General features: G+C 35.3%; 1 protein-coding gene across 2 annotated transcripts; it reads right to left on the bottom strand.

Moving 5' to 3' along the window:
- Window positions 1–319: 319 nt before the first annotated feature.
- Window positions 320–27,238, bottom strand: METTL4 (methyltransferase 4, N6-adenosine; the record flags this gene model as incomplete). 2 transcript variants are annotated; one of them, XM_079717440.1, is made up of 9 exons in its annotated part: window positions 320–465; window positions 6,473–6,564; window positions 6,949–7,055; window positions 9,410–9,584; window positions 13,497–13,566; window positions 15,713–16,082; window positions 24,807–24,869; window positions 26,356–26,773; window positions 27,200–27,238. In XM_079717440.1, the coding sequence occupies 8 exons, from the start codon at window positions 26,743–26,745 to the stop codon at window positions 320–322; spliced, it is 1,413 nt and encodes a 470-aa protein (XP_079573566.1). The 2 variants fall into 2 exon arrangements, with proteins under 2 accessions (XP_079573566.1, XP_079573565.1); XM_079717439.1 differs by lacking the exons at window positions 6,473–6,564; window positions 27,200–27,238 and having other exon boundaries at window positions 387–465; window positions 26,356–26,745.
- Window positions 27,239–27,684: the final 446 nt, after the last annotated feature.

Raw genomic sequence — 27,684 nt, 5'->3', positions numbered from 1 at the left:
ACACACCCATACATAGAATTGTGACTTCAGGTCCATAGTGCATGCTTTCTGAACTTTTTCAGTAACAAAGTCTTGCCATCATTCTAACTGCTTACCTCTTTATTTGTAGAACCCAGAATAATGTGAAATACTAGTGCAACTGAAGTAAAATTCATCTCAAAATTATATGACAGCTAGTCACTTCTAATCATTTTGCTGAAAAACCAAGTCCTGTTTACATCTCTAAGCATATTGGTTGGTAATAAAAGGAAAAATCTATTAGAATGAAGGGAGAAGGAGTGAGGAAAAACTGAAGAAAAACACAATTTTAAGAACATAGTCAACTTTTAGACTCCAGGGCAACAAAATAATCCACATGTTGAAATTTGAGAACTTCATTGCCCCAACTAGTCCAACCCGGCTGTAAATTTCGAGCAAACAATTCCAAACATTCCCCCTCTGGCTTGATATAGTCTTTTAGAACCTCTGTCCAGAAAAAAAAAGAGAAAAAAACACAAAAATTATTATTAAGGAAGGAATCAATTTCCTTTAGCAGTAAAGAGTAGAAGAGCAGGGATGTTTCCTTAAAAAAAAAAAAAGGCAAGTTAATTTCAAGGATTTCATCACAGGCTTTACTATTTATAGTTAGAAAGTCATTTGAAATAAAAACCCTTGAGATTGGGAACAATACCATCAGAACTTTCAATAGTCCTGACTTATCAGTTTTCATTTGTAGATAAGCAATGAGGATTTTAACACCCACACCAGTAAATTTTCAGTCTTCCAATAATGCTGACATAGCTCCTGAGTACTAACTTATTTTTTAATAAATATAATCCATGCATGAAAAAAAGTCTATAGGAACAATACAAAGACAACCCACTTTAAAAACTAAGATAAAACATAAGTCTCTGCAAAAACATACTTTAGTGTAAGAGTTGGAAACACAGAGAAATATTCAGAACATATATCTAACAAATAACTCTACCTCCTCAGCTATAACTTGGTAGTACTGAGAACACTCTTTCACTTCCAAATTACAGATCTTTCTTTACCTAAAATTTCACCATATTATTTCCACAGTTAAGTATTCCTTATTCTATGTATTCATAACTACTGAAAATTATATTTTGTTAGGAAAATGGCATCTCATCTATACCTTGGCTAAATAGCTGTGATCTACACTAACAAAAAAAGAGAATACCGTAGAAGCTTTTTTTTAAAGTACATGCTCATTTGAATGACAAATATTTAAATCAATTTAACCTTGATCACGTTGCTGGTTAGCTATATTTTTTTGATATATGTATATTCTACAAAAGGAACTGAGTATGAAAATAACGATTCAGGGATGAAAAGTCACTGGAACTGGCAAAATATAGTTCTTAATTGCTATATAAGATTGAGCTTGGAAGAAACCCATCAAATTCCCTTTAGCAATGATAAGGGTTCCTTAGAAATACTTGATATAGGTTAGATGTAAAAGATAATATATCTCCAATAAAGATGTAAAAAAAAGATAATATATTTTAAAATGTATATTTCATGTTCTTCAGATGCTCTCACAGCAAAATAATTGTTCATTTGTCTGAAAGCACTGGTCCTGATTATCAAAAATCAAAGAATTTAAAGTATTCCTTGTCTATAACTCACCAAACTCAAATCTGGGCTTTGATAGCTTCTAGGTGATGCTTACATGAGACTTCTAGTCCTTTCATAAGTATATAACTAAATGCTATTAAACGTGAGTGAGAAAAATTTCCCCAGAGTCTTAGAACAATAAACTTTTATATCACTTTTCCATTTTTGCCCCATGAATTCAATGCCTTACTGGCCTCAATTCACTTTTTTTTTTTTTTTTGCGGTATGTGGGCCTCTCACTGTTGTGGCCTCTCCCGTTGCGGAGCACAGGCTCCGGACGCGCAGGCCCAACGGCCATGGCTCACGGGCCCAGCCGCTCGGCGGCATGTGGGATTTTCCCAGACCGGGGCACGAACCCGTGTCCCCTGCATCGGCAGGCGGACTCTCAACCACTGTGCCACCAGAGAAGCCCTCAATTCACTTTTAATGTGGTCTAAGGTTATACTGAAGGCAAGGTTTTGTTTTCTTGTTTCTGCTTCTTCAGTTCTTTGGTACAAAGATGTTAGCAACTCTATTTTGGAATTTTAAACTGGAGTCTAAACTGGAATCAGCCAGTCAATAATGTTTACTATTTCTGAGGGAGTTCCCTGGTGGTCCAGTGGGTAAGACTCTGTGCTCCCAATGCAGGGAGCCCAGGTTTGATCCCTGGTCGGGGAACTAGATCCTGCATACATGCTGCAATTAAGAAGCCTGCATGCCACAACTAAGACCTGGCACAGCCTAGATAAATAAATAAATAAATACAATTTTTTTAATGTTTACTATTTCTGAGCACCCATTATAAGTGCTATGGGACTTAACAAAAGAAATAGATATCCATGTCTTCTAAGAGTTCAGAAGCTCTTAGAAAAAGATGGCCAGGTACTTGGAGTGGAAAAATACATAAAACCTAAACCCATTTATCACCTTCTACTTAATCAATGGAACACATTTCTGCATGGCCTTTTTCCTTTCTAGTTGAGAAACAGAGAAAATCAAGGAGTAATGTTTTTGTAATGTTAACCACATATGTTTAATTTCAAAACAAAGCAAAAGAAAGAGGCAAATTAATGGAAATATTTTATTCTTACTAATTTTAAATATCAATGTAAAAGAAAATGCAAGATCTTAAAAGTTCTCATCACAGGAAAAAAATTTTGTAACTATGTATAAGCTTACTGTGATCAGCGAATATGTATATATATCTTGAATCATTATGTTGTACACCTGAAACTAATACAATGTTATATGTCAATTATCTCAATTTTAAAAAAGCAAATTCAAACGTATAAATTTAAATATGAGTATGACATATATATAAATAATTACATAACATCTGGCATTAGTAAAACATACTTGTAACCAATGGAAAGGAAGTAATTCATACATAGCCCGTCATTCCCCTTCTGCTTGGGAGCAAAGGGCATGGCTGGGGGAAAAGCGGCTCAAATGTCAGTGCATAGAATCTCATCAAACTATATTTAACTGTTCAGATACAAATTGTTGCGAGTAAAGTAGTAAAAAGGAGTAGAAATTCCTCTAAGGTACAATATGAAAAACAAAATTTTCATTCAAATACTTTTATTTCATGATTTTCCTACCTTAAATCTTTAAACTTAAAATATTATACATTTATGTTAGGTTGTAAGCCATAGCTATTGTTGGTTTATGTTTCAGTCTATAGGAAGAAATTTCAAAACTTAAAAAGAGTAAATGTCTCATTTTGAAACAGAATATGCTTCCAATTTGGTGTTTTTTACATTTTGCAGTAGAAATAACAAATTAAAACTCGTTAAAAGAAAAAAAAACTTGGTGTTTCTAGAAGCAAAAGAGGGAACATTTCATTTTGTGAATTGGCATAAAGCAGTTTAAGAACATTTACATGTAAAAGTTCTAAGCATTATATAGAGAACATGTATTACCCAAATCCTAGGGTTATGATTCAGAGTAAAATACTATTTTATTTATTTTATTTACTTATTTTTTAACATCTTTATTGGAGTATAATTGCTTTACAATGTTGTGTTAGTTTCTACTGTATCACAAAGTGAATCAGCTACATGTATACATATATCCCCATATCCCCTCCTTCTTGCACCTCCCTCCCATCCTCCCTATCCCACCCTTCTAGGTGGACACAAAGCACTGAGCTGATCTGTCTGTGCTATGCAGCTGCTTCCCACTAGCTATCTATTTTACATTTGGTAGTGTATATATGTCCATGCCACTCTCTCACTTCAGAGTAAAATATACTGCAGAAATCTGCAAGTTGCTTTCTGATGGCTTTGTGTGGCTCTGTATCCAAAATACAGGCACTTGCTATCCAGTAACATGAACTCAAAAATAAAGGATTATACATACTTCTTGTCTACCAGTACTTAACCAAAACATAAGAATAACATATATTGAGTCACACAAGATTTTTCCCCCCCAAAATCTAACTTTTCTTTTTAAATATTCTCAATGCTAAAAATGTGTTTGTGCTGCTCTCTACTGGGAATACAGCAGAACTGCACTTCATAACTACAGGCCGTAATATGTACTAATTTTTATTAGTATTAATAGAAGACTAATTTTAATCACTATTTTATAAAGCCTTATATCTTAAGACTACTCTTTAAACATAATCCATGTAAAATGAATTAAGAAATAGTTTAACTATCATTTGGGAATGAAAGGTTTTTTGGGTCTGGCGCTTAGATTTTTAAAAGTAAAAAAATAAGCCCTAAGACAAACCCTAAATTAAGCTTTGGTACACCAAATGATAAAGAAAATTCAAATGAGAAGAATATAAATTAGATTTCCTCCAATGAGTATAACTGGTGGCAAACATAATTTTTTTCTCAAAGAACAGTACAGCTTCACTTTTCATTTAAGTCAAATGTTTAATGCATTAAAGAATCTATAACAGTCCAAAGTTTACAGGCAATTATTCACTGAGAATCCCTCTAAGTCAAAGAATGGATCAACAGGTAGACATCTGAACATTTCTCAAATGAATTAACACTAAAGACTCTCTGTATAAGCAATTTAAGATAATAGAAATCTTAAATGCTACCAACAAGCATTCTCTTGGGAATTTGAATTCACCTTCCTATGTATCCTAGCTCATGAACTATCCCACATTCTGCAAAATCAGGTGATAAGCTGATAGCCTATAGTCTTCCTGAGTGGCAGCTTGAAAGTTTTGGTTTATTTAAGCCAGGACCACCAAATTAATAAAATATATATTTCTAAAGAAAAAATTTTAATAGTAAACTTTGAATGTCAAATTCAGTATCTCTCATATTCCTATTCCTATTACATTCCTATTTTTTTATTCTTTCACTTGAAAAATTTAGCAATTACTGATCTTCTACTATATGCTACAGAATTTCAAATATAACCAATCCTCACAACTCTGAAAGATTAAATATCATTATTCCCCCTTCAAATGTCGACTTTGAGGTGGAAAATTACTAGAGTAACTTGCTCAAGTAGCAGAACCAGGATTCAAACTCGTGTTAGTCAATCTGAAAAGCTAAAGCTTTCCACTATTCCTTGCTGCTTATTTTCATTAAATGACGGACATTATACTAAAGCATTAAGACTAGTAAGAATTGCAGGCTGCAGCAATTACCTTTCCAATGGTTCAGAAAAGCAACACCACCTCAACATAAAACTGAGTGTCTACCAACTATCAAGGGAATTCTAACCATCTCTCTGACTGCTTTCTGCACTCTTGGCTTTAGAGCCAGCAAGGGATAGAACCCTGACAGTACAACCTAGCAGAACTAGTCCTCACATGCACCATCAGTCTTCATTCTGCTGAGGGCAGTGATGGGATAACAACCCGCTTAGTAAGGTGAACCTAAAAAATGGCAATGAGGAAGGTTGAGGTAATGTAAGACTAATCTGCACGGGTGCGCTGGGTGGTCATGCGGCTCCGTCTCCACTTCAACAGCGTTTTAACATAACAGACCCTTTTTCCAACCACCATCCACCCTCCAGACTCCTTTCCAGTTGCAACTTCCGGGACCAGGCAACACCGCTTTTGCGGTCAGCTCCTTAGTGCCACCCACAATGACCTCCCAGATTCGTGCGAATTATTCCACCCAAGTGGAGGGTGCGGTCACCCGCCTGGTGGACCTGCATCCTCTGGCCTGCTACACCTACCTCTCTCTGGGCTTCTGCTCCGAGCGCCACAATGCGGCTCTGGAGGGCCAGGGCCCTGCCTCCTTCAGCAGGTTGGCCCAGCACCTCTCCAAGATGCAAAACCAGCATGGCAGCAGCACCCTATTCCAGGACACACCAAAGCTGCCCCAAGATGAGTGGGGCAAAGCCCTGGACGCCACAGAAGCTACCATGGGCCTGGAGAAGAACCTGAACCAGGCCTTTTTGGGTTTGCATGCCCTGGGTTCTGCCCACACAGACCATCTCTGTGCCTTCCTGGGGAGCCACCTCCTGGATGAGGAGGTGAGACTCAAGAAGATGGGTGACCACCTGACCAACCTCCGCAGGCTGGCAGGCCCCCAGCCAAGGCTGGGCGAGTACTTAGGACCAGTAGCCTTCGAGCCCAGCAGCCCTTGAGGGCCCGATTCCACCTCCTGGTCTCAGGGCCTCTGCCTGAGCCTCTCCCTGCTGCCACTAGGCAGCTATGTAACCACCTGAAGCCCTCTCCCAAGCTATGGACCAATTGGAAACAATAAAACTTTCTGTAGCAAAAAAAAATCTATTCTCTATTCCATAAATTCTGTTGTATGATTTTAGAATATTAATTAAAATAACATATACCTGATTTAATTTCCAAATTTCTAGACTATTCAAATACTATCAATACATTCACCCCTTTTGTCAATTTCACAGAAGTCATAACTATTTTATAAAAACATACCAGCAAGAGGTGGCTTATGTGAGTGAAGCGTACAGGGCACACTGACAATTAACTTGTGATCTGGAATGGGGAGCTCTTTTACATCTGTATTCCTATTAAAACAGAACAGAAACGTAAATTATATTTTAGAGGACAATTTTTTACATATAAGCCACAGTTGCCTTGATTTTTTTTTCACCTTTCCAATAGTATCAATTTATAATAAATTTAAGAATAGAAATAATGGAAATCAACAACCTAAGTATTAAGAAATTTCAGATAGTTTCCTTTCTACAATAATGACTCTTACATATTAGATAAAGCAAAAGATAATATAAAATTTCATGTGCCATACCATTCACACTTTCCTCATCTCGGCCATTTTCAGATTTTCAAAAATGTAAAAATTAACAAAAACTAATGATCACTGTATTAATAACTTTTAAAAGCCTTAAAATCAATACATTTATACAATTTTGAAAAATCACCTTTCCTACCTTAATGGTAAAGCAGCTTTTTCTCGAACTCTTCCCAGTATAAGACCTTCGTAAGGCTTTTTGTGTGGAGAATCTAATGGGAACACAAACTCTCCTGAACTGGTGATCTGACAAAAAGGAGTCAAAAATAAAAACAACCCATACATCTGTAAATATCCAGGAAAATGATTGGTTTTTTTTTCCTACCACTATACAATTTCCACCAAAGAAAAAGAAGTACCGCAGTCCAATAAAAATATAATGTGGGCCACAAATTTAAGCCACACATGTAATTTAGATTTTCTAGTACCAACATTTAAAAATCAAAAAAAATGAGGCAAAATTAATTTTAATTGTATTTTAAGTTTTAAATAATTTTTAATTATTTTTAATTTAACCTAACATATCTAAAATATTACCATTTCAATATGTAATCAATTCAAAAAATTATTGAGGTATGTTATATTCTTTCATACTAAGTCTTTTAAATCCAAAACACTTATATTTTACATTTAGCACCACGTCTCAATTTGGACTAGCCACATTTCAAGTGCTGAAGAGCTACACACTGTTAGTGACTACCATAATGGACAAGGCAGCTATGAAGGACTAAAAAATTTTAAGTATCATTTTATCATCTTGCACACAAAAACCTCTATTTTTCATTAAAATTTATTATTGGAAACCATGCCATCATTAATTCATTTATTTGTTCAAATAACATTTACCTATTACTGGCAATGTGACTAAGTCGATTACAACAAAGTATTTTCCTTTACTTATAGGAAACAATGGCATTAAATACTGTCAGAGCTAAAACTAATAATGAAAGAAGCTCAGGGATTGATGAGATAGACAATACGTGGTCAATTTCTTGGCATTATAAATGCAGAAATTCAATCTTATCATTTCATCCTGGAGTGATCAGACTCCCAAAGACTCACTTTAGCTAATCAAACTCAAAACACAATTTATAATAACAATATCAATTCATTAATTAAGCATGGAAGAAAATATTTTCACTATCAGAATATTCATCTATTCTCTGTGGAACCCTTTACCCTATATCAAGGTATCTAAAAAACCAAATCAGTAAAGTCCTTTTATCACCTCTAGGGCCCACGAGAAACAGCATCTATTCCACACAGCACTGTATAAACACTGGCAAATTCTTATTCTTTGGATATCCTTTATACTCAATGCAGACTACTCCTTCTGATATAACAATATGTTCAATTACCTAATAAGTATTTCATAAAACATATTTTTGTTTTAAGCTATAGTCATATCATACCATCGCATAGAACTGATTACTACCAGAAATGAACAGTCTTAGTTTTCATGTATTAACATTTTACTGGTTTTGATTTCAGAAGGTAACCTTTTCGTGACTTTGGCCTCAGTCTCTGATTATAAAAGAACTGCCATAATAGACAGAGTGGAATGGAGTTTTATATTCCTGTTATGGTCCTACAGCAAATCAACCAAAGCTAAGCCCAAAGCACCACTGTAAAAGCAAAGACACAACTGTAAGTGTTTGTTTGTCAAGTCTCACAAAATAGGTGCAAATAAATAATGTACACAGCTTTTAGAAGATATTCCAGTACACTACAAAGTACACAAAGCACATAAAAATAGAACCTGTGTCTAAAATGAATATACAGTTATATAAATATTATATAAATGTTAAACATTCAACCCATAATAACCTGGTTTACCTTTTTAAATTTAGGAGGGCTTTTGTGGAATTCACCTGGTAGACAATGTATCTTTAAAAGGATGTCCAATGAACTCTGAACTGATGCCTTATATTTTTGTATCTTTTGGTATTTTTATACCAAGCAAAGATATTAAAGATCATTCAACCAATCCAAGAGTTAGAATCATTTCTTTCAAAAACAGGCACTGAGGAACCAAGTTAAAATTTAAAGTATAAAAGGTCCTTGCTTCTAGCATTTTCCCAACTCTTCCATGGTAGGTTTCTTTGCTATCTCCCTCTCATCCCCAGAAACATAAGAAAAAAAGAAAGAAGGAAGGAAGGAAGGGAGGGAGGGAGGAAGGAGAAGAAAAAAGAAAGAAGGACACAAGTCACAAAGGGCAGCTGAAATTTTGGATGAGTAAAGAGGAAGAAGATGAAGAGTAAGACAATTTCTATGTTTAGTGATGGACAAATCCCCCAAAGTTTTTGTTTGTTGTTTCTTAAACTACAGACATCAGAGCTTTTTAAAATGTCACCCTGATATCTCTGAGTGATGTCTGAAGGCCAGCAGTTTGGGATTCTACTACAAAAATATACAGAACAAATAGGTAAAAAGTCTTGAGAATAAGAAGACAAAGGTATTTAGCAGCAAAGTAAACATTTTAATTAGACCATGTTGAAGGAGTAGAGCGGTGTCATGTTAAGCATTAAAAAGTAGATGCTACCTTTATGTGACTTGTATGTCACACCTTATTAACAAATAAAGTTAACTTCTAAACTTACTTTTACCCAGTGCCATTCAGCAACTATCTCCACAGACCAAGAAGGGTAAAGCTCTTCCTTAACAAAACGTAGGTGCTTCTGTCTATTCGTCACCCAAGTAACAACAAGACAGTTTGGAGCAGCCAGCTTAGGGATAGGTATCTGCTTTATTTGCAGTGGTGATAAATAACTATATCTAAAAATAAACAGAAAAAAATATGAGCAAAATTTGCTGCAAAAAAGAAAAATAAGCAGGGAGAAGACCTGTTATTATAACATTGACTCCACAAACACAAAGCTCCTATATTTATTTGTGCAACTAAATATGAAGCCACACTGACACCCAGTGGACACATTATTACATGCAAGTCGGAAATAATATTTTTAGTTTTTACTAATTTAAAATGATGAAGCCATATTTCTTTATCATTTCTAAATGTATTACATTTCAGTAATTTTAATAATATTTTCTATATGCTTTTCTAACATTCAAAATTAAGCAAATATTATGGTTTGATAATCTGTACATTACAAAGGGACCCCATTAACAGTCTTGAAACTACTGTCTCAATATCCCACCAACATCTTCAATCTATCATCTTGTTTCTTTCATCCTTCCCAATCAGTTCTACTGGGCTCTCTGAAACTCTCATGCTTTCATTACAAAAAAAAATTCTACAGTCTTGCACCTCCTGGTCGTTAGTAGTATGAAGTCTAGTTTCTCTTGCTAAAACACTACTTGCTCTACAATACCCCATCAAACCAACGCGGCCCTTTCTCCAGCACCCAACACACACAACAGAGACAGGAGAGGTCAGTATTCTCCTAGCTCCCCTATTGCCAGTTCCAGGCTATCAGTCATCTACCTCTGTGTAAAATCCCCTTCTCTTTGAGAAGTACGCTATCTAGCCTCCAATGTTCCTTATCGAACCTATTACACATCCTCACTCTCCATGTTCAATGAGGATTTAAGTTCTGAGATCCTTCTACCTCACCAACATAAATCTTGCCAGTATCCTGGGCAATTTCAAAGTACAAGCTAAATAATGTACACACTCACCTATTCTTCCCCTAAATAAACACAATTGCATTCACCCCACTTCAATAATCCATTCGAGTGGCCAAAACCTGGACCTTGACATCACTCAAACTTGTTCCATTTCTGAAACCATATACACTGATCTCTAGCCATTACTTTTTTTTTTTTAACATCTTTATTGGAGTATAATTGCTTTACAATGTTGTGTCAGTTTCTGCTGTACAACAAAGTGAATCAGCTATATGTATACCTATATCCCCATATCCCCTCCCTCTTGTGTCTCCCTCCCACCCTCCTTATCCCACCCATCTAGGTCGTCACAAAGCACTGAGCTGATCTCCCTGTGCTATGCGGCTGCTTCCCACTAGCTATCTATTTTACACTTGGCAGTGTATGTGTATGTCAATGCTACGCTCTCACTTCGTCCCAGCTTCCCCTTCCCCCCACCGTGTCCTCAAGTCCGTTCTCTATGCTGCGTCTTTATTCCTGCCCTGCCACTAGGTTCATCAGTACCATTTTTCTAGATTCCAAATACATGCATTAGCATACGGTATTTGTTTTTCTCTTTCTGACTTACTTCACTCTGTATGACAGACTCTAGGTCCATCCACCTCATTACAAATAGCTCAGTTTTGTTCCTTTTTATGGCTGAGTAATATTCCATTGTATATATGTACCACATCTTCTTTGTCCATTCATCTGTCGATGGACATTTCAGTTGCTTCCATGTCCTGGCAATTGTAAATAGTGCTTCAATGAACACTGTGGTACATGTATATTTTTGAATTAGGGTTTTCTCAGGGTATATGCCCAGTAGTGAGATTGCTGGGTCATATGGAAGTTCTATTTTTAGTTTTTTAAGGAACCTCCATACTGTTCTCCATAGTGGCTGTATCAATTTACAGTCCCACCAACAGTGCAGGAGGGTTCCCTTTTCTCCACACCCTCTCCAGCATTTATTGATTCTAGATTTTCTGATGATTGGCCATTACCTCTTCTCCGTCACCAATTCTTTGACTTTATCAAAGCATTCAGTCAGTGCCCCATTCCTCTACTTTACTGAGTCTATCGGTTTCTTCCTGCCCACACTTTCTCCTCTTCCTCACATACTACCAACAACCAATCACTTCACTGCCTTCTCACTAGCACCCCTAACTCCAATCTCCCCTTTACTCCTTCACCCCATAACTCCTGCAAACCTCCAATCTTAAATTCAATTCAATTTCAACACAATTCAATTCAACTTCTTCATAAGGAAAAAATCAGGTGGAGAAAAATGCTAAACTGAAGAATTGGCTCAATTAAGTCCATTCTCAGGTTCACAAAACTACTCATCAATTCTTTTACTTATCCTCGGTCAACTACTACAAACCTTCATCTCTTTTCAAGTCTCGCCCAAACTCACTCTTTGCAGATGAAGTTAACGCATATATCAATTTAAAAAAAAAAGCCATCGGACTGCTTCAACTACCTAACCCTCTCCTCCCACCTGGTTATACGCTTTCACTTACCCATTGCTATACATTTCCTCTTAAAGGATGGCATGGCTTCATATATTTAAAGCTTATCCCTCCAGCTGTGTTCTCTTATTCCCATCTTCTAGTCTATTAGTGATGCTAATTACTCTCCTCCTGTATTTTCAACCTCTCTAGTAGTTCCTTACCATCAGCCTATAAATATGCTTATACTATACACTTTTACTTTCTTTTCTTTCTTTTTTTTTTTTTTTGGTTAGTTTTTCTATATACTATATACTTTTAAAGGAAAAAAGAGGAGAGAAGACTTGGGCGGGGGGGGAGGGTGGAGAAGGGAGAAAGAAAAGAAGAGAAGAAAAAATAACAGAAAAGAAAAAAGGGAGAAATACTCTCAGTTAGGTCTCCTGTCTACAGCTAAGCTAAGGACTGGCCTATGCAGATAATGCATAGTAATCTCCTTTTCTTAGCAGCCTTAACTCCATTTGGAATTTTAATTCCCCTTTTCCATGTAACCTAACATATTCACAAATTCCAGGGATTAGGACAAGGACATGGAGGCGGGTGTGGGGGGAGAGGGGACAACAGTATTCTACCTACCACAGATGCTGAAACTGGTAACAAGATATTTACATATATCACAGTATCTCCCTATACGATTCTGACTAATAAAGGAAAAATAGAAAATTAAAAAGGAAAATTAATTACCTATTTTGATAATTACATTATGATATAAGAAAATATTAATATCTTTGTTTTCAAGAAATACAGAATAAAATATTCCAGAGTAACTTACTTCTTCCTAAATAATTTATTCTCAAACAGTTCAGAAAAAAATTATATATACATAGATATCTACACACATGCACAAATACACACATATAGAGAATAGCTACAGGAATTCTTTGTATGATCCTTGAAACTTTAAGAGAAAAAAGTCCAATTATGGTACAGCTCATAAACAAAAAGCATAAGAAAACAAGATAATTGTGGAGAAGAAATTTCATATGAAGTTTAAGTCAAGGTAGTAGGAACTGTTCAGTCTAGAAAATCGAAGAGTGAGAGGAAATACAACTGAAGACATTCACTAGAACTAGAGGGAAAAATTTAATTTTTTAAAAAGCTATTAAAAGGAAATGTCACCTTACTAACTAAGTGAACTTATCACTCTAAAAGGTTACATAAACTAAATGGTGGCATAAATAAAAACAAATTTAAGAATGAAGTAGACCAATTCATTCATAGCAGTATTAAGGAATACTATATTTTGGCACATATTTCTAAACTTTAGAATTTGATATCAAAGAAGGCAAGAATGTTGCCTTTTGGTGTGATAGAAACATCCCTGAACTGGACAGTCAGTAAACTTAATCATTAATAAATATATTACTTTTAACATTCTTAACCTACACCTACATATAGTTCTAGTTCAAGAGAATTATCTACTTAAGGGAATTAAAATCTTAAAACGAAAGTGTTTTAGTAGTTTCAGACAATCTATTATCATAAAGTAATGCTTTTAGCATATATAACTAGAATGTACAAAGGACAATAGCTTTGAGAAAGCATATCTAATAGATAAATTATTTATACTTACCTGTTACTTCTTTTAACTGATTTGTTCTGCCATGGTGGATCTATCACAATTACATCATATGTTTTCTTACCTGAAAACAAAGAGACAATTTCAGAAAATATCTTCTATATGTATCACTTTAAAAACTAAACATATTCTGAGACTTCCTGGCGGTACAGTGGTTGGGACTCTGCACTTCCACTGCAGGGGGCATGGGTTCCATCCCTAGTTGGGGAACTAAGATCCCACGTGCCACATGGCCAAAAAAAAAAAAAACTAAACATGTTCTTCAACAATGAAGTGCATTTACTACAGACACAAATATACTGGAATGCAAGAAAAGGATATGTGGCATTTATTCAAATAATTTATCTAAAAAAATTAAGAGATTCCCCTTATAATTTAGTACCTCTGGGATTTTAACATAATTTCACCTATTGCAGAGACTTCCTAAAATAACTACAGCTCCCTTAGCTAGACATCAATGATTTATAAATGTCCTATAAGTCTTGGTAGCCATATTAACATGGTCCTTTCAAGCCTAGATAGGGTAGGTGTGGTTTATTTGCTTTTGTTTTTCAACTTTTTACATGAAATAAAACTTGCCTTTTAACTGATATATTGACCACAACAAAATGTCCCCTATTGTCTACTAGTGCCCTTTTCTCTGGACCAGGATCACACATTGCATTCAGTTGCCATGTCTCCTAAATTTCCTCCAATCTGGGAAAGTGCCTCAGTTTTTCTTTGTCTTTTATGACCTTGATACTTTTGAAGACTACTGGCTAGTCATTTTATAGTATGTCCCTCAAGTTTGGGTTTGGTATTTCCTCGTGATTAAATTTAGGCTCTTTATTTTTGGCAAGAGTACCACCATGCCCTTATCAGAGCAACATTATCAGGAAACACAGTGTCAAAATGTCTCATTATTCGTGATACTACCTTTGATCATTTGGTTAAAATGCTGTCAGCCAAGTTTCTCCAGTTTTACCTTTGTAATTAATAAGTATTTTGCAGGGAGATATTTTAAGACTGTGCAAATAACCTGCATCTCATCTTTTCATCCACTATCTTGACACCCAAATACTATGATGTGTGCCAAATGGAAATTTTCTAGTTACATCATTCTACCTACATTTATTAATTGGAATTTTACTGTGAGGAAGAGCTGTCCCTTTTCCTTTTATAAACAGAGGTATATTTTTGTAAATGTACAATCTCATAGGTGATCAAAAGAATGCAATTTAAAATAAGGAAGTGATGGTTTTTAAACTATTAGAGTAACAAAGATCAAAAAGAATGGGGAAAAATGTTCAAATATAGAATGATTTTCTCATTAATTTGTTATCTTGTCATTTACCCTGAAGAATTTATGACACTGTGACATGAATAACCAATCATTTATAAGACGGTTTGAAAGTAATTAAAAGAAGCTTTTCATTAATAAGCTATGTTATGTTAATAATGTAAAATTTTGCTAAAAAATGTCCAAATAACATTAAACAGCAGATTAAATTCAATTTGATCAATATACCTCTTACCTACATCATCCCTTAGAATATTATAAGTTATAATTTGTTAGAAACATATAAATCACTGAGCTAAGCTCATGATGCAGATTATCTCATCTAATCCCCAAAATTACCCTTGGAAGTAGGTATTATCATATCCATTTTATAAACTAGGAAACTGAGGCTCAGTTTTGTGAAGTGCCTAAAGACTCATAGTTAAGCTTCAGAACCTAAATTCAAATTCAGGTGTATATGACTCTGGACTTAAATATCTAAATTTTTAACTTTATACAGGAAAATATTTTGAGAAACTTTAGATAATAGACTTGAACAGTAGCTTAAAATGTAACCTAAAAGGCTAGGAATGGTTTGGGAATTAACATTTGTATATGAAGTGTTTCTACTTTGCTATGAATAAAAGCTAAATAAAGTTATTTGGTCAACCCCAACTGTACCCTGAATTCCTAAGTACAGAACAGTAACTATGTTTACTCTCTTGGGGGCTAGTTAAGTTTTTGACCCTTTGTTTGTAATAAGAATTTTTTTAATTTTTAAGACAGAAGTCAGCACTTTAAAATTGAATTTAAAAGAAAAAATATACTGAGAAAATTAAGTGTTTACCCTAACACAAAATGCTGGTGCTCATTCAACATTCAGACTTGTTCTTGACTTCTGAGGCCACAAAAAAATTATCTTTTTCTAATAATGAACATAATAATTACTTACAGCTCAGAAGCGGGTACATACAAGAAATGTCAGACAAAAGAAAACTGCTTTTTGGTGGCAGCAGGTATTTCTGTCCCATTAAAGTAATCATTTTTGTAAAGTTAGAGTTGTTTTCAACAATCCGTGAAAATAAATCCTGCTCTGTAACAGATATATCATCTTCCATCAATTGTAACGTCTGAAGTTCCATTTCATTCAGAGAAGGAAAGTGCTTTGCCATTTCACATAATTCTGACAAACTGCAGGTGTCAAGTGGTAAAGTAATGGGCTCACTATACTTCTCCCGTTTTTCATAAAGTGGATGAAGAAAGCCACTTTTGAGACCTTCTTGGATTAACTGTGAAGATCCATCCAAAATTAGCCCCCTGATCTGTAAGAGAATTTTTTTAAGTACATTAAAAAGTCACTGACATTAAAACAATTTTCTAAATAATAAAGTTCCTACTATGCTTTGAATATTTCAACTCTTGGATTAAAATCAACATTCTTAATGCTTACAGGAAAATAACTTTATACTACAAAAAAAGTTAGAAAGTGTGAATATACCTTTGAAATGCTATTTCTTAAGTGTGGAATGAAACAAATCTCATAAACTCACTGAAAATTAACTAACCAAACAATATATTGAATACGTAGAAAATGTATCCTTAAAACTTTATAAGATAAATTTGATAATGTTTCTAAAAGAAAGTGGAATTTCTAATTTATAAAAAGAATTAAGGGAATTCCCTGGCAGTCCAGTGGTTAGGTCTCCATGCTTTCACTGCCAAGGGCACGGGTTCAGTCCCTGGTCAGGGAACTAAGATCCCGCAAGCTGCGCAGTGTGGCCAAAAAAAAAAAAAAAGAATTAAGTTTAAATCACATTTAATCTTAAATTTTTCTAGTAACTTAATTTTTTACATATTTATTTATTTACTTACTTACTTATTTGGCTGCGCCAGGTCTTAGTTGCAGCATGCAGGATCTTCATTGCAGCATATGAGATCTTTAGTTGCAGCATGTGGGATCTAGTTCCCTGACCAGGGATTGAACCCAGGCCCCCTGCATTGGGAGCATGGAGTCTTAGCCACTGAACCACCAGGGAAGACCCCCTAGTAATTTAATTTTAAAATAAATATACCTTTGATTTTATAAAATATAGCTTGAATTGTAAAAAAAAAAAAAAAAAAAAAAAAAAAAAGAAAAGAATTAACTCTATAAAATGAATATAAAACAAAGGTTTTCAATAATACAACCAAAATAATTATAAAATTAAAAGCCAAGTTCTGCTTCTGGACAAGATGGAGTACCTTTAATCTGAAATTACTTTTAAAAAATTATTTTTAAAAAACAGTTTTCAGACCTTGGATGGATGTCAAGCAGTGTAGAACAGTAGTCCCTAAAAAAGGAAAAACCAGTTGCTCCAGCTTACTGCCTTGAGAAAATTTCTAGGTATCAGTACAGGAAAGAGACCCATTCAGAGTCCAGCAGTCTCTCTGAGTCAAGGAGATAGAGCTGGGGGTCTGGAAAGGCCAAGGCAGCTAGAGTTTGCAGGGCAGGATACCAGAGAGGAGAGAGCTGCACAGACAGAGAGCTCTTGAGAGCTGCAGAGGGTCAAGTCTCCAGCTGAGTAGTGATCAGCACATGTATGTGATGAAATACCCAAGGTCAGGGAAAGAACCAGATAAAATGATCAGAGGGAGAAATCCCCAGAGTTCACACAGGGCTCGTGCAGCCCATTTTTAAAGATTAGGAAAAAAAGTAGAAAGGGATATTAAGGCACTCATTATAACCATATTCATATGTTCAAAAATGTAAAGAAAAAATGAACCTGTTAAGAAGAGATAGGGAAACTATAAGAAAAGACCAAACTGAGTGTCTAGAGATTAAAAACTACAATGCACAAGTGAAAAATACACTACATTGGAATTACAGCAGATTAGACACTGAAGAAGAAAAGGTTAATGTACTTTAAAACAACACAATAAAAGTGCCCAAAATGAAGGGTACAGAAAATATATTTGAGGAGATAACAGCCAAAAATTTCTAAATTTGTTGAAGACTAAGTATTCACAGATCCAAGAAGATCAACAAATGGAGGAGGAGGAGGAAGAGTAGGAAGAGAAAACTACATTAAGGAACATCACAATTAAATTGCTGAAAACGCTCAAAGCAGCCAGAGACTTCCACTTCCAACCAAGATGGAGTAATAGGGACAAAAGTTTTCATGACACTGGACATCAGGCAACAAAGGAGAGTGAAAGAAATCATAGGTAAGCCCTTTGACTGCCCCAGCTAACTGCCTGGAGATTTTCCAAGGCACAGGAAGAATCTGGGCAGAGTCTAGAAGAAATCCAGAGTTGAGGAGACAGAGCTGAGAATATGGGGAGGCCAAGACAGAGTACCCAGGAGAGTATCAGAGAGGAAAGAGCTGTACAGAGAGAACTCTGTAGATCTGCAGGTAGTCACACTGGAGAAATTCCCCTAAATACTGACCACTCCAAGTGTGTGGGGGAACTATCCAAGGCCAAGAAAAGAACCACCCAAGAGGACCAAAAGAAACAGTGTCTTGAGCTCTCACAGGGCCAAGAATAGTACCTGTTTCCAACACTCAGACCAGAAAACATCATGATTCACAAGGCAATTGGAGGACATTTCACCATGGGTCTCTGTGTGAGCAGAGGCACGGATAGCTTTTCTTCCAGAATAAATTTTCAAGGTGTTGGTTTGTAACCTCAAGAGCTTCCCAGGTGAAATCTGAAACTGGCCCCCGTACACAGAGGGCAAGGAGAGACCAAAGAAAAGAGGCAGACCACTCTAGATGGGAAGATGGCAGGTTTAACAACAAGAGACCTTACAAACGAGGCTTGTCTTGGGAGGCTGCAAGACAAGTAGATCTCTGTACCTGTCGCCCAGAATCCTAAAAGTTTATAGAGTTCTTAACTGGGTTCAGTCACATACACAGTCCAGATAGTCTCAACAACAGCTTACTCTCTCAAGGCTATGTCCTTGAAAACAGCTCCCATTGTGGGAACGGTGGGCAGAGTGTACAGTCCAAAGACAAAGGAGGGGTGAGGAGCCTCCAAGTGTCCAGGTCAACCAGTGGTCATATCCCCAAGATCAGTTCCTCCAACACAAGGATATTCATATAGCATGGAAGACGGAGATCATGTCTCCCTCCAAGCCAGAAGGCAGATCTGTTTGCTGTCCAGGTTAATAAAGGCTCACTCTGGGACAAAAGGTTGGACAGGTTTGTTTGCAACCCATTTTAAAAAACTGGGGTTCCCTAACCTTGGGGTTCTTTAGCTATGAACCAAATCTACTGCATGCAGAGCATACACCAAGGCTCCTTGGTATTGTCCCCATGGAGTACAAGGGAAGTCTATGAACAAAAAGTACATGCTTCCTGCTATGCAGGGAGCAATAAACTCCTTATTTTAATAAAATCTTAGGTCTAAATCTATTTTAATAAAATCTGAGACCTAAACTTGCTAACTTGTTAGCTTCCAAATAGAGTAAAATCTCAGACAGTTCATCCCAGTTCTTGACAAGGGTATTGGGTAGATAACAGATTTTGTGTCAGTAAAAAGGAATAATCGGCCTTAGTCTAAAAACATCATTCTAAACTCACCTAAGAAAAATCTACCCAGTAATTGTTAGACCAATTAAACCAAAAATCTATAAAGACATAGAAGTTCTGAACAACACTACCAACTTAACCTGACATTCATAGAACACTGCATCCAACAACTATAGAATACGTATTCAAAAATATATTAAAAATAGCACACAATACAGTCACAAAGGTAATTCATATGCTGGACTATAAAGCAAGGCTCGATAAATTTAAAAGGATTGAAATCATCAGAGTATATATTCTTATACCCCAATGGATTTAAGTTAGAAATCAATAACAAGAAGATATCAAGATAAACCCCAAATATCTGGGAATGAAACAGCAGACTTCTAAATAATTCATATAGGTCAAAGATAAAATCACAGAGGAAATTAGAAAATATTTTGAAGTGAATGAAAGTGAAAATACAAAATATCAAAATATGTGGAATGCAACTAAAGCAATGATTCAAGGCAAACTTATAGCTTTAAGTGCTTATATTTAAAAAAATCTAAATTCACTGACAAAAGCTTCTACTTTAAGAAGTTAGAAAAAGAGCAAAGTAAACCAAAAGGAAGAAAATAATAGAGAACAGATATCAACAAAATAGAAAATAGATAGACAGTAAAGAAAATTAACTAAGTTAAAAGCTGGTTCTTTGAATATACTTGACATCAGTTCATGTGTCTGATAAGGGATTGATATCCAGAATATAAAAGAACTCCTAGGGAATTCCCTGGTGGTCCAGTGGTTAGGATTCCAAGCTTTCGCTGCCAAGGGCGCAGGTTCGATCCCTAGTCAGGGAACTAAGATCCCAAAAGCCGTGCAGTGCGGCCAAAAAAAAGAACAAAACTCCTAGAACTCAATAACAACATCAAAAACCCAATTTAAAAATGAGTGAAGGACATGAATAGGGACATGAACAGACATTTCTCCAAAAAAGACATACAAACGGCCAACAGCACATAAAAATATGCTCAACATCATAAATCATCAGAAGAATGCATATCAAAACCACAGTGAAACACCACTCACATCCATTAGAATGGCTGTTAAAAAAACAAAAACAGAAAATAAGTGCTGACATGGATATGGAGAAACTGGAAACCCTTATGCATTGCTGGTGGGAATGTAAAATGGTACAACCACTGTGGAAGACAATAAGGCAGTTCCTCAAAAAATTAGAATTATCATATGATCCAATAATTCCACTTCTGGGTATATTCCCAAAAAAACTGAAAGCAGGGACTGGAACTGATATTTGTACACTCATGTTCATAGCAGCATTATTCACAATAGCTAAAAGGTGGAAACATCCCAAATGTCCATTTACAAAAATGTATATAAATAGGCACTTCCCTGCTGGGGAAAAAAAACCATTCAGGAGATAAATAACGGTGATGGTTACAAAACAATGTGAATGTACTCAGTACAACTGAATTGTACACCTAAAAATGGTTAAAGTGGTAAATTTTATTTTATGTATATTTTGCCACAGTAAAAAAAAAAAAAAAAAAAGCTGGTTCTTTGAAAAAACAACAACAAAATAACAAGCCCCTAGCAAGAAAAGGAAAGAATACAAATCACCAACATCAGGAATGAAAAGGGGTATCACTTATCATCACAAATCCTACAGACATTAAAAGCATTATAAGAGAATACTATGAACAACTTCATGCCAATAAATTTGACAAGTTGGATGAAACAAATTTCTTAGAAAATACAACTTGCCAAAATTGACATAAGCAAAAGCAGAAAATCTGAAAATCTCTGTTATCTATTAAAGAACCTTATATTGTTCCTAAAAACCTTCCCCAAAAGGAAACTCCAGGCCTAGATAATTTCACTGGTGAATTATTTCAAATATTCAAGGATGAAAAAACACTGATCCTATGAAAACTTCAACGAAGAATGTATAGCAGATGGATGTATATGGATGTATAGCAAATGAAAAGATTCTCAACATTATTAGTCATTAAGGAAATGCAAGTTAAAACCTCAATAAAATACCACTACACACTTAAAAGAATTCCTAAAATCAAAAATCTGATGATATCAATGCTAGTGAGGATATGAAGCAAAGAGAGCTCTCATACTTTGCTGGTGGGAAATGCAAAACAGTACAACTACTTTGGAAAGCAATTTGGCATTTTTTTATGGATAAATATAACATTAACCATCAAACCAAAAATACCATTCCAACATGGAAATTTAAAACTCTATTACAAACAACTCTTAAGCAAATCTCTAGAAAACCATGATATATCAATGAAATATCACATTATGACAATTACAACACAACATATCAGAACCTATGGTATGCTGCAGTGCCCCGAGAAAAAAATCTTAACATTGAATACTTCCATCCAAAAAAAAAAAGAAGAAAAAAAAATGAACTAAGACAACTCAAAAAGTCAAAAAAAGAGAAAAGCAGAGGGAATAAATTAAAATGGATTAAAGCAGAAATAAGTTAGACATTTTTAAGGTAAATTAATTTCAAAAACAACTAATAAATTAGGCAAAGCATTAACTAATCTATCAAGGAAAAGGGAGTAAACATACAACATAAATAGTGAAGGCAAAATAACCATAGAAACAGACTATGCATAAACAAATTTGAAAAATTAGATGAAATGGATAATATTCTAAGATAATATAATTTACCAAGGTTGACTACAAAAGAATTTTTTCTAATCTAAAATTGATTTCCAAAGAGGAAAAAGGAAAAGCTGTCAAAGAAGTATCCCCACAAAAAAGCAACATACTGAGATGGATGCAAAGGGGAGCTCTACCAAACTTTTAAAGAACAGATTACTCCAGAGAATTGGGGAGAAAAAAAGAAAAACTTCCAACACTGAAATATGTAAATATCTGTATATAATTATATATATAAAACAAAAAAATTAAATATATCAGACCAATCTCACTTACGACTGTTCCAAATAAAATAGTAGCAAACAAAATCCAGCAGAACATTTAAAAAATAATACATCATGGTCATTTGGAATATATACTACAAATGTAAGGTGGTTACATATGATTAAAAATCAAAGGAAAATATTAGGAGAAAAATCATCCATTCAATCTCCATAGATGCTTAAAAAACATTTGATAAAATTCAGTAACCACAGTTGATAATAACACTCAATAAATAAGCATACATGGAAACTTCTTTAACATGCTATTTCCAACTCAGCCCAAAACCCAGTGGAGAGGAAATCATCTCTTACAAAGTCAGGGACAAGGATAGATACTCTCACAAATGTTACTTAATATTGTATCATATTTTCCAGCCTATACAATTAGAGAAGATAAATAAATTAGGGATATAATAATTACAGAGGTGTAAGTAAAACTATTAATATTTGCAAGAGTTATAATTATTACCTCAAAAATCAAGACATTCAATTTTTTTTAAATTAATGCTAGATCTATATAAAGAAAATTTTACAGACTAACAACAGAAACTTAAACAAATGAAAAGACATATTTATGTTTTGGAGTAGGATCACAACATCTTAAAGATGCTAATAGTAAATGTTTATAAATTTGATTGCCATAAAAATTCCAATAGGTTTTTTTTTCTAATCAGACACTAAAATTGATCCTAAAATTCATATGGGAAAATAAACAAAAAGCCCAGGAAAATTCTGTAAAAAGTAGCAATGAGAAGATGGCCCAGAGTTGGGGGTGGGGGGGTGGAGGGTGGGGAATAAGTACTACCAGATAAGATATTAAAACATATTCACATTATAAAATCTCAAAAGAGATTGGCAAATAAATAGTGAGACAAAAAAGTATGACTTAAAGTCCAGAAATAAACTCAAATACTTAGGTGAATTTAGTATATCAAGCATCTCATATAAGGAGGGAAAAACTGCATGAATAATGGTAGGACATATAGATAGTCAATTGGATCCATACCTCACACTGTATACCAGGATAAAGTCTAAATGGATCAAGATATAAATTTGAAGTAAAACCATAAATGTTCTAGAATAAAACATGGGAAATTATTTTAAAACCTTGAAGAAAGAATACTTCTCTACTTATGATTCCAAAATTCAGAAGTCATAAAAGGAAAAAATGAATAAATTCAACTAAATGAAAATACAATATTGTCTGCATGGCAAAACAAAACCCAAAAAAATCATAATTAAAATTAAAATGACAAACTGGGAAAAATATGCTTGTAATTTACATGATAGACAAAGACCTAATTTCCCTAGCATATAAAGAGCTCCTATAAATCAGTAAGAAAAAGAAGAATCCAATTTTTTTAAGTATGCAAAGGAAACAAACAGTTCACATAAGAGAAATACAAATGAATTTTAAACATACATTACAATGCATAACTACATTCATAATAAGAAATGCAAATTAAAGCCATACTAAAATACTATTTTTCAACTATTAGATTGGCAAACATCAAAAATGATAATATACTGTAATGGTGAGGATGTGGGAAAACAGGCAAAATTATACATTTCTGGTGTGCTAATAAGATAATACAATCTCCATAGCAGCGATTTGGCAGTATCTATCAAAATGTTCAAACCCTCTGAAATTTGACTTGTCGAAATTTATCCTGCAGATACCACACATAAATACAGAAAATGACATGTGCATACTATACCTAAATGTCAGCAATTAAAGATTAAGTAAATAAAAGTAGGAAAGACAATGAGATCTAAAACAATTTGTACCCTCTGTTTCCTCTCATTTCTTTAACTCCCAGATCTCAGTAACCTCTAAGTTCTAGAAATACATCCTTCATATTATTCACTTTCTTCTGCCACTATCTTAAGTTGTTTTACCTACTGACAGTAGGCTTTTATAACTCAGAAAATTTCTGGACTTAACCAATATAGCATAAGTTTACTTATGTTAAATATGTAAATGAGAAGTATATGAGATTTTAATAAAAATTGGTTTAAATTGTTCATTACAATAAAAGTAATGATAAATCACTCCACTGTTAAATTCTAACCTTGATCAAAATGATTGCTTGAGGGACTTCCCTGGTGGCGCAGTGGTTGAGAATTCGCCTGCCAATGCAGGGGACACGGGTTCCAGCGCTGGTCCAGGAAGATCCCACATGCCGCAGAGCAACTAAGCCTGTGCGCCACAACTACTGAGCCTGCACTCTAGAGCCCGTGAGCCACAACTACTGAGCCCACAAGCCACAACTACTAAGCCCACGAGCCACAACTACTGAAGCCCGCACACCTAGAGCCCATGCTCCGCAACAAGAGAAGCCACCGCAATGAGAAGTCTGTGCACCATAATGAAGAGTAGCCCTGGCTCGCCACAACTAGAGGAAGCCCGGCAGCAGCAATTAAAACCCAACACAGCCAAAAGTAAATATAAATAAATAAATAATAATAGTTTTTTTAATGACTGATTGATTTTTAAGAACATCCTTATTTATGTTGTCCATTTATTTATACTAGTTCACATTAAACTTCCAAAGTTATCAATGAATATTTTACACCGTACCTTTGTATGGTATTCCATAGCTTCCAATTCACCTTGATTGAAAACAACACATCTCTTACGCTTCTAAAGAGTAAATTACAGGGAAAAAAATTATGTGGCCATCCATCAAAATAATGATATTTTGAAATATATTAGTACTTCTTTTTTCTTTATCACATTTTCCATATTGTGTATCTCATTCTTTAAGAGGTAATAATTAACTACTGAGGTCGAAATAAGTGCAAAGAGTATGGACTGGGGAGGTAAGATTTCCCAAATAATAATAATAATTATTATTACAAACTTAATGGGTGATAAAAGGCCATGTAGGCGTTATCTACTATTAGTAAGAACTAGTATGACATAATAAAATGGCACTGACATCCACAGAACACAAGGAAACTGTGACACTGTATGAGTCACCAGTGTCATCTATCAGTTGATATACGGTATAATTATTCTGAACTTTCTTAATTTCTACAACAAAAACAATTTGCAATGTCCTTTTAATAGATCTTTATATGTAATCTGAGGATTAGGTATAAATAAGATATATTAACACTGTTCTACATCTAACAACTCCATAGCAAAGAACATGTAAGTCTGCAATATAGAGCAGGGACTTTGTACTTTTCATTGCTGAAATCTCAGTGCCTACATGGTGGCATAACTCCTAGCAGGCTAACAACAAAAGTTCTTTGGCTGAATAAATACATGGACTCTCTATTACCTTCCTTATTCTAATTTTCAACATGCTTTCTTATTTAGTATCTTTCTTCCCCACTCAATTGTAAGATCTAAAAAAGGCAGAGATTATATTTATCTTGTTTCATCACTCTTTGTACAACAGCACATAGAAAGATCTCAAACATTTATTGGGAGAATAATGAATGTAATTCCTATCTCTAACAAAGAAAATATTAATATAATCTATCTGAAATGGACTTTGTATAATCACCTCTGAGCTCTTCAAATACATAAAAAGTATTCAAGCATAATTAATTTGACTCTATATGGCACTCTCAAAACTTTTGATTGCACCAATGTGTATACAAATATATATACTTTAAGAATATATATTTTCCATAGTAGCTGTCTAATTTTATCACTAGAAATTTTTCAAAAATATCACCCTTCTTCCAAACATTTATTATACAAGCTTATCCCCAAAGGATAAATCTCTAAAATTCCCCCTTTATACTGTTATATACTGCTTTAGAATTTTACAGAGAAAGAAACATACTTTTGAGCAAAAATAGGTGTAAAAACATGCAATTAATACGAAAACCTAGGCAGACAGGGTTTCTTTTTTTGTTACTTAGTTTTGTTTGTTTAATTTACAGAGCATTCACTTTTGAATCAACTTTGCTTACTTCTGAAATACGTAAATTTGGTCTTCTAAGAATGGTAGAATGTTAGCAAAAAGTTAAAAATCACTCTGGATGTGCTAAAGTCTTATTATGCTTTATTGACTATTCTTTATACTTAGTAAATCACAAGATATTTGAGATGCTGGAATAATAAATTTGTGTTCTCTGTAGAAAAATTTAAATTTCTTAAAACTTATTACCTTCCCATTAACAGAAATGGAGATTTCTTTCTTAACATCATTTACTACATCTTCCTTTTCATTACTTTGTTGGCATTCTTTGTGAATAGCAGAAGTTATATAAGGTTTGGTGACATCAAACAGTTCAGATCGAAAAACATATTTTTGTATGAACATTTCACAATTTCCTCCATCATCATTTTCTGACTTAGTGGTAGAAGCAATACAGGTAGCAGAGGCTCCAAAAGAGGACATAGAATCCATGTAAAGAGTATCAAGGTGAACAGAAGAAGTAGGTTCATTTTTACTGCAACAAGGCGCATGATGCTGGTGAAGTTCATAACTTATCTTGTTAATGAAAGAAAGATGATCCAGTAACCATCCTGGTGATAGCTCACGCACCACAGACATTCTCTTCCTTTAAAACAAACAAGCACCTCTGAGAATTAGACACTAGAAGTAAAACCCAACTTTCCTAATTAAGTTCTAAACTCAGACAGGAAAGGTGACGTGCCCCAAATTACAACTGGTTGATGGCACAATTGCTACAAAACCCAGGTATCCAGACTTCGGCTCTGAGCTCCCCTCCCGCCACCCACCACTCTCCAAGTTTGGGGCTGTGTTTGCCTCAAACGCAGGGAAGGGGGGATGTCATATTTTAGCAAAGTAACCTACTGTGCTCAGGTCACTTTTCTCTCCTAATTCTCGGCTCCACACTGGATCCTCCAGCTTTCCGCAGGCCACCGCTAGAGCACCTGGAACCCCAGAGAGCGCTCAAGCTCTGAGCCCGAACCCTGGCGGCGGCCTCAGCAGCGCTACCCTGGGGCCGACTGTGCCCCCACACTCGGCCGTCCCTATCTCCTACCTCGCCGCCTCCCTTGTCAGAAAAGTGCACCCCGCCTTCCCAGACTTGCTTCATGAAACAGCACCCATCTAAACAGTGGTCCTGAAAGACACTCCTTTCAGGGCAAAGGAAAAAAAAAATCTCCTTTTCTAACAGTCAGCGGGAGCCGCCATGTTGCTCCACGGAAAAAACGTTTCAAGGGCTGCCTGGAGCGCTCTTCTCGCTACTCAGGGACGTAAAGCGCTTGGGTGTTCACAGCTAAATTTAAGGGTCGGACCAGACTTCGCAGAGGACGCTTACAGCTGCCGGGAGACGCCCGAGCGCCCCCGTGAGGCGGCGGCACTTCACCAACACGCAGAGTTCCGGCGACGAGCGGCGCGCGAGAGTTGCGCACGCGCGCGCATGTCGTGCGCGATGACGTCAGCGCCGCCGGAGATTTTAAAATTCGAACGGCGCCGGCGGGTGAAGGAAGGTGGTTGTGTTTTGGCGGCTGACGTCTTGTCTAG

Source organism: Hyperoodon ampullatus, assembly GCF_949752795.1.
Source record: "Hyperoodon ampullatus genome assembly, chromosome: 13".
NCBI lineage: Eukaryota > Metazoa > Chordata > Mammalia > Artiodactyla > Ziphiidae > Hyperoodon > Hyperoodon ampullatus.
The sequence above is the reverse complement of the archived record's forward strand: the minus strand, read 5'-3'. Positions and strand labels throughout refer to the sequence as shown.